Source organism: Gadus chalcogrammus, chromosome 8 (assembly GCF_026213295.1).
Source record: "Gadus chalcogrammus isolate NIFS_2021 chromosome 8, NIFS_Gcha_1.0, whole genome shotgun sequence".
Lineage (NCBI taxonomy): Eukaryota > Metazoa > Chordata > Actinopteri > Gadiformes > Gadidae > Gadus > Gadus chalcogrammus.
Window position 1 is genome coordinate 19209043 of NC_079419.1, and position 5711 is coordinate 19214753.

At 48.5% G+C, this 5711-nt stretch overlaps 1 protein-coding gene across 1 annotated transcript; it reads left to right on the plus strand.

The window, feature by feature from the left end:
* Positions 1 to 1275: 1275 nt before the first annotated feature.
* si:rp71-39b20.4 (potassium voltage-gated channel subfamily V member 2) lies at positions 1276 to 4874 on the plus strand. Its single transcript, XM_056597452.1, has 4 exons — positions 1276 to 1859; positions 2019 to 2652; positions 2944 to 3069; positions 4557 to 4874. Exons 1-4 carry the CDS (start codon positions 1309 to 1311, stop codon positions 4872 to 4874), a joined length of 1629 nt encoding a protein of 542 aa, XP_056453427.1. The 5' UTR covers positions 1276 to 1308.
* The last annotated feature ends 837 nt before the right edge of the window (positions 4875 to 5711 follow it).

The window sequence follows — 5711 nt, forward strand, 5'->3', positions numbered from 1 at the left end:
ACCGAACCTCCCACAGTCCAAAAAACTTGTACACACAGATGCACTGGAGTCTGCTGCATCCTTTGGCCTAGGCCACGCCCATTTGCGTCTATGAATATTTTTCGCTAAATCGCGAAAACCGCAAAAATGATTTTTCCCTACTCCTCCCACATTTCTTGACCAATCGACACCAAACTTTGCACACGGCATCTTCAGACCCACACGCAAAGAAATCATATACAGTTTTTTGATCCGACCTTCGACGACGAAACGGTAGAGTTTTGAATATTCTTTTATTAGCTAAATTAGACGTGGAAAATTAAAAAAAACAAAAAATCCAAAATTAGACATCGGATCAAGTCCAATTCTACACACATGTTGGTGCTAACCTTAATGACGTTCGATAAAAATTTCGGAAAATTCCGCCATTAGGGGGCGCAATAAACGAGGAAATTGTATATCTTTTACAAAATTTCGCCGCGAAAACGCTACAACTGACTTCTCGCTACTCCTACCACAGTCAAATCCTTTGTATCCACAGGTTCAGGTAGCGTTTTCAACACATGCTTCGCGTTGTGCCGGCGAAATGCACATTTCTTGTCGCGTTGTGCCGGCGAAATGCACACTTCTTGGACCCCTGCATAACTGCTTGCAGTTCTAGTTACATTAATTTTCCTTAGATAATTGCATTTAGCACTGATACCTTTCATGAATCAAACCTTCATGAATATATTATTATTTATTATTTAATTCTAGCCTTTATTTATTACGTATATTCATTTAATTATTTTTTTTATTAATTCATTGATGTATTTGATTGTTAATAATGATTTCACGCTGCATTATTTCAGTCTGTTGTGTCTGAGCTTCACCATAGAATAAGTACCTGCAGATTCCGACTGAACAGTAAGCTTTTAATAGCCTTGTCAGCCATGGAGCACCGGGCCACCCCTGCACTCTCTGTGCCTGGCCTCTTCTCCCAGAACTCAAAGCTCTCTAAATTCCACGCTAATCCTCATGGACAGTATTTTTAACTTGCGTTCGGACAGAAAGAACAGCAATAGGATTAGAGCACAGTGAGGATGAATCCTCAACTCACACTGTTGATCCTCTGAAGGGCACGGCAGACAAACACGTTGCTTTTCCTCTCCATCTCTTCCTACTTTGTGCATGCTTGATGGCCCCAGCCGAGGAGAGGACCTGGTCCTGTCTGAATGGGATTCTCTTGGGATAATTTAGGTGAAAAATTGGATGGATTGACAAGACCTAAACTCCACTCCACGAGGATCTCTGGATTAGAGGACATTTGTCACTGCAAGTAGTTGCCAAATGGAGCCTCCAAAGCCCATGAAGAAAGCCCTGAAGAAGCGTCGCTCCAGTCTCTTCGCCAGCATCAAGCGAGAAGTCAGCTTCTCCCAGAGCGTCGAGGAGGACGACTTCCCCTTCTCCCAGGACAGCTCGGTGAAAGCCTGGACCTCCATGGACGATCTGGATGTCTCCTTCACCGAGAACAAAGAGAGCGGGCAGGGGGCCAAGGACGGCGGCCGGAAGGAGCTGAAGTCCGCCCTACGGCAGCCCAACATCGTCAACGTCAATGTGGGGGGCAAGGTCTTCCACATCCCCAAGCACCTGGTCCTCCGCTACCCCAAGACCCGGATCGGGATCCTGGTGCTCTGCAAGGACCCGGCCAAGCGGCTGACCCTCTGCGACGACTTCAACTTCCAGAAGAACGAGTTCTTCTTCGACAGGGACCCCATGTTCTTCCACTACATCTTCCACTTTTACTGCAGCAACGTCCTCTGGGTGATGGAGAGCCTCTGCCCCATCAACTTTGAGGAGGAGGTCAAGTTCTGGGGCTTGAGGATGAGAGACAGCCCGAGGTACGTAGCTCCGACGCCTCATGTGTTCAGCTGTGTAGACACACCTTTGACTTTATGCAATTCCGTTGTGTCGTTTGGCTGTCCGGGTGGCCGCCTCAACGACTGATCTATGTCATCAACATCTATGAAAAGAGACGATTAACGTGTGTATTGTCACAGGTGTTGCCGCATTCTTTTCGAGGAGAAGGTGGACGACATCAGGGATCAGCTGAAGGTGAACCAGGAGCTTATCAACGAGATTAAGCCGCACCAGGACGACGAGGGCTACAGGAAGATGTTCCTGGGGGGCCTCCGCAAGCCGCTCTGGGACCTGATGGAGAACCCCTACTCCTCGCTGGCGGCCAAGACCTTCGCCGTCTTCTCCAGCCTCCTGGTTCTCATCTCCATCGTGGCCATGACCTTGAACACGGTGAAGGAGCTCAGGGTGTACAAAGTCTACGGCAAGACCTATATGGAAATGGTTGAGATCTTCTCCATCCTCTTCTTCACCCTGGAGTACTTCCTGCGCCTGTTGACCACCGCCGACATCAAGCACTTTGTGAGGAGCACCCTCAACTTTGTGGATCTGGCGGCGGTGCTGCCCTACTTTCTGCAGATCGTTTTCGAGCTTTTCTTCATCGATTCGGAGAGCGCGGGCGCCCAGGAGGACCTGAAGACCATGGCCCGGGTCAGTAAGGTCAGCAAGGTGCTGAAGGTGGTGAAGCTGATGCGCATCTTTCGCATCCTGAAGCTGGCCAGGCACTCGACGGGGATGAGGGCGTTCGGCTTCACTATCCGCCAGTGCTCCGAGCAGGTGGGTCCGACCCCAGGACGGGGGAACTGTGTTTACCATCACGATTAATAAGTCTCTTGTTTTGATGGAGCATTTTGGATATGGACAAATCTGGAACTACAGCTGTCCACATCCAAAAATACCTTTGGAGCAATTTATTTTAGAAACGTATCCGATATAATTATATAAATGTATTCGTAAATATTTGTGTATTCTGTTCCAGCTAGTGAAGCGTTCTTTCAACAACTATCCCAATAAGGGGACATTCGTCTTTATACACATGTTCTTCTCCTCCCCTGTGTGGGGCCTCAGGTGTGCTGTCTGTTCCTGTTCATCGCCATGGGCATCTTCACCTTCTCTGCCCTCATGCACTCTGTGGAGGTGGACCAGCCGGGCACGCCCTTCAGCAGCATCCCCGACGCATGGTGGTGGGCCGCGGTGAGTCCCTCACACCCCCTGCCTCCGGCCCCCAGGGGCAGGGGGTCTCTGGGGAGCTGGGGAGGGACCCCGGGACCTCCAACACCTGGAGACACACAAACAAATACAGAGCAGGCACAAGGATATGCACACACACCTACACAAGGATACACACACACAAACACACAACGATACACACACACTCAAGGATACACACACACACACCAGGATACACACACACGCACACACACACACACAGACACACACACACACACACACACACACACACACACACACACACACACACACACACACACACACACACACACACACACACACACACACACACACAAACCTATTATTCCATAAACTCTTTGGAAACCAATTGATTAGGACGCTGGCCTTCCTGCTGGTTAAAGATGGCCTTTAGGTTCATGTGTCATTCGGAAGCAACTCTTTTTCTTTCCCCACATTGTTTCATTCATAAGCCCGCCAGTCATAAGCATGTCTGATTCTTTTGTGCAACAATTCAATCCATTTGTATTTAAGGTACACACTAGCTATAGGGCTTACATGATATGGGGCTTACATCTAGGGGTAGGATTTACAATGCTGTTACATAACACACCATTAATGGGTGGAAGCAGAAATTAGGTATCGGACCGTTGTGTGAGAAGACAATCCTCAGCCGTGCCACCGAAATGATTTGTTTATGTTCCCATGGCTTCCTAATAAAGATTAGGAAGTGTCAAATCCCATTGGAAAAACATATCTGTTGGTCAACAGTATACTAAAACGAAGATAATCCTTCAATCTTGCTAGTTTGAGACTTAAGATTCTATGCCTGTGTGCTGTGTGTTGCATCGTCCATGTATCCCCCCATGTTTCTTCCCCTCTGATTCGGTGACATTAGGTTTGCCTCTAGCCGTGGGGTAGCAGCTGTTGGGTTAACTTGGTCTAATCCTGACTAATGCTCTGTAATGCGTGGCGTTTCTGACCAGACACACTGATTTCATTCAGGGGATGGACGGAGAAGGGCATCGGTATTGTTCCGTATCTCCAGTTGGTCCAGCTGCTTCTCAATAGTGTTTATACATTGTTTATGTTTACAACGCTGCTACAGGTCTAAACATACTTCCTATGACGCAACCAGATATACTAGTCACAATGCATCTGGATGATCCACCTCATGTCAGGGGCCAAAACTGATTGTTTAACTGATTATTCCGGCCAAAAGCGTTTTTTACAAAACGTCTCCTTCTGCTGGGATAAATCTTGCAAGGTGGTTTGTTTTCAATTTGACAAATTAGTAAGCTAAAAAATACAACATAGCATTTCTTTCATTTTGGAAATGGACACTTGGCAACAGATAGCCTTCTGGTGGGGTTGGATTCTGGATTGAAAACCACAATCTCTACCCTCTAGAACTCCTTGAGCATGATGCCTCGCCCCTACCTGCTCCTATTTACTATATAACAGAGATCCCTGTGCGTGCCCCCCCCCCCCAGGTGAGCATCTCCACGGTGGGCTACGGCGACGTGGTGCCCATCTCCTACATGGGCCGCTGCGTGGCCTTCGGCTGCATCTCCTTCGGCATCATCCTCAACGGCATGCCCATCTCCATCCTCTTCAACAAGTTCTCCGACTACTACGCCAAGCTGAAGGAGCAGGAGTACACGCAGGCCAACGTCGAGCGCACCTTCAAGCTGCGCCAGCGCCTGCGCAGGAAGTTCGACGGCTGCTTCGAGCCGCCCCTGGAGGACTCGGACGACGAGGTCCACTACCGGCCCGAGGGCAGGCGGGACCTCCTGCTGGCCGGGGACTGAGGCCGGCCGGACGGGCACCGGCGACCCACGGCGACGTTGACCCTATATGGCCTTATGGGTGGGGTGTGGGGGGGGTGAGAAGGTCTCCGGCCTCTCCATCTGCGTGTGATGACACAGAGCCCACGGGCCGGAGGAGCAGAGGGTAAACAATCAAATGGGAGGAGTACAGGCCGAGGCAGATGAAGATAAGCCTTAAGCCTGAGATTTAGCGCCGCCACACGCCACCCGGGATGGGACCTCCGTCAGACAGACGGCGGCCATCAGCCCTGTGGACGTCCTTTTCTCTGAACAATGGCGTGATTATCGATTAGGTGTGATTGATTTAGAACCAAATACAGCTGACGATGGTGTTCTGTTGGTATCAGGGGCTCCTTATTTTTGATCTGAGAAATATAAATCACATGTATATATGCTACATAAACATATGATACATGTTTTTTTTTATCATATGCACCACTGAGATTGGTTTGAAGTCCATAAAGTCCAATGAAAATGCATTTTATTTAATTTGTTTATTAATCATGGAAAAGGGTTCATGCAGTCTATGATTTAACTACATTAAACTCTTAGAATATCATTCCCGTGATGCATTGCTTTCACCAAGATACTTACCAACTTGCCAAACGTCCATATCTCCCACACCCTGCACCTAAACCTGCTCCCTTGATGCCCATCGTTTCTAACCCTAATGCCAAAAACAGTTTCAGACCCAATTCACATTTACCCTTAAGCTAATACCTCCACTTCACTAATTCTAACCCATCATCGAAAATACCTCCAGCAAAGTTCTAAAACCCCACACTAAGATGTCAGTGGAAAAAGCCTGTCACTCTGAAA

What these genes read in the sequence shown, in the direction of transcription:
- si:rp71-39b20.4 (XM_056597452.1), top strand. Translation starts at nt 1,309, where the DNA reads ATGGAGCCTCCAAAGCCCATGAAGAAAGCCCTGAAGAAGCGTCGCTCC. An exon ending in AGGATGAGAGACAGCCCGAG is followed by an intron (nt 1,860 to 2,018) that starts GTACGTAGCTCC and finishes GTATTGTCACAG; the next exon opens with GTGTTGCCGCATTCTTTTCG. An exon ending in ACGCATGGTGGTGGGCCGCG is followed by an intron (nt 3,070 to 4,556) that starts GTGAGTCCCTCA and finishes CCCCCCCCCCAG; the next exon opens with GTGAGCATCTCCACGGTGGG.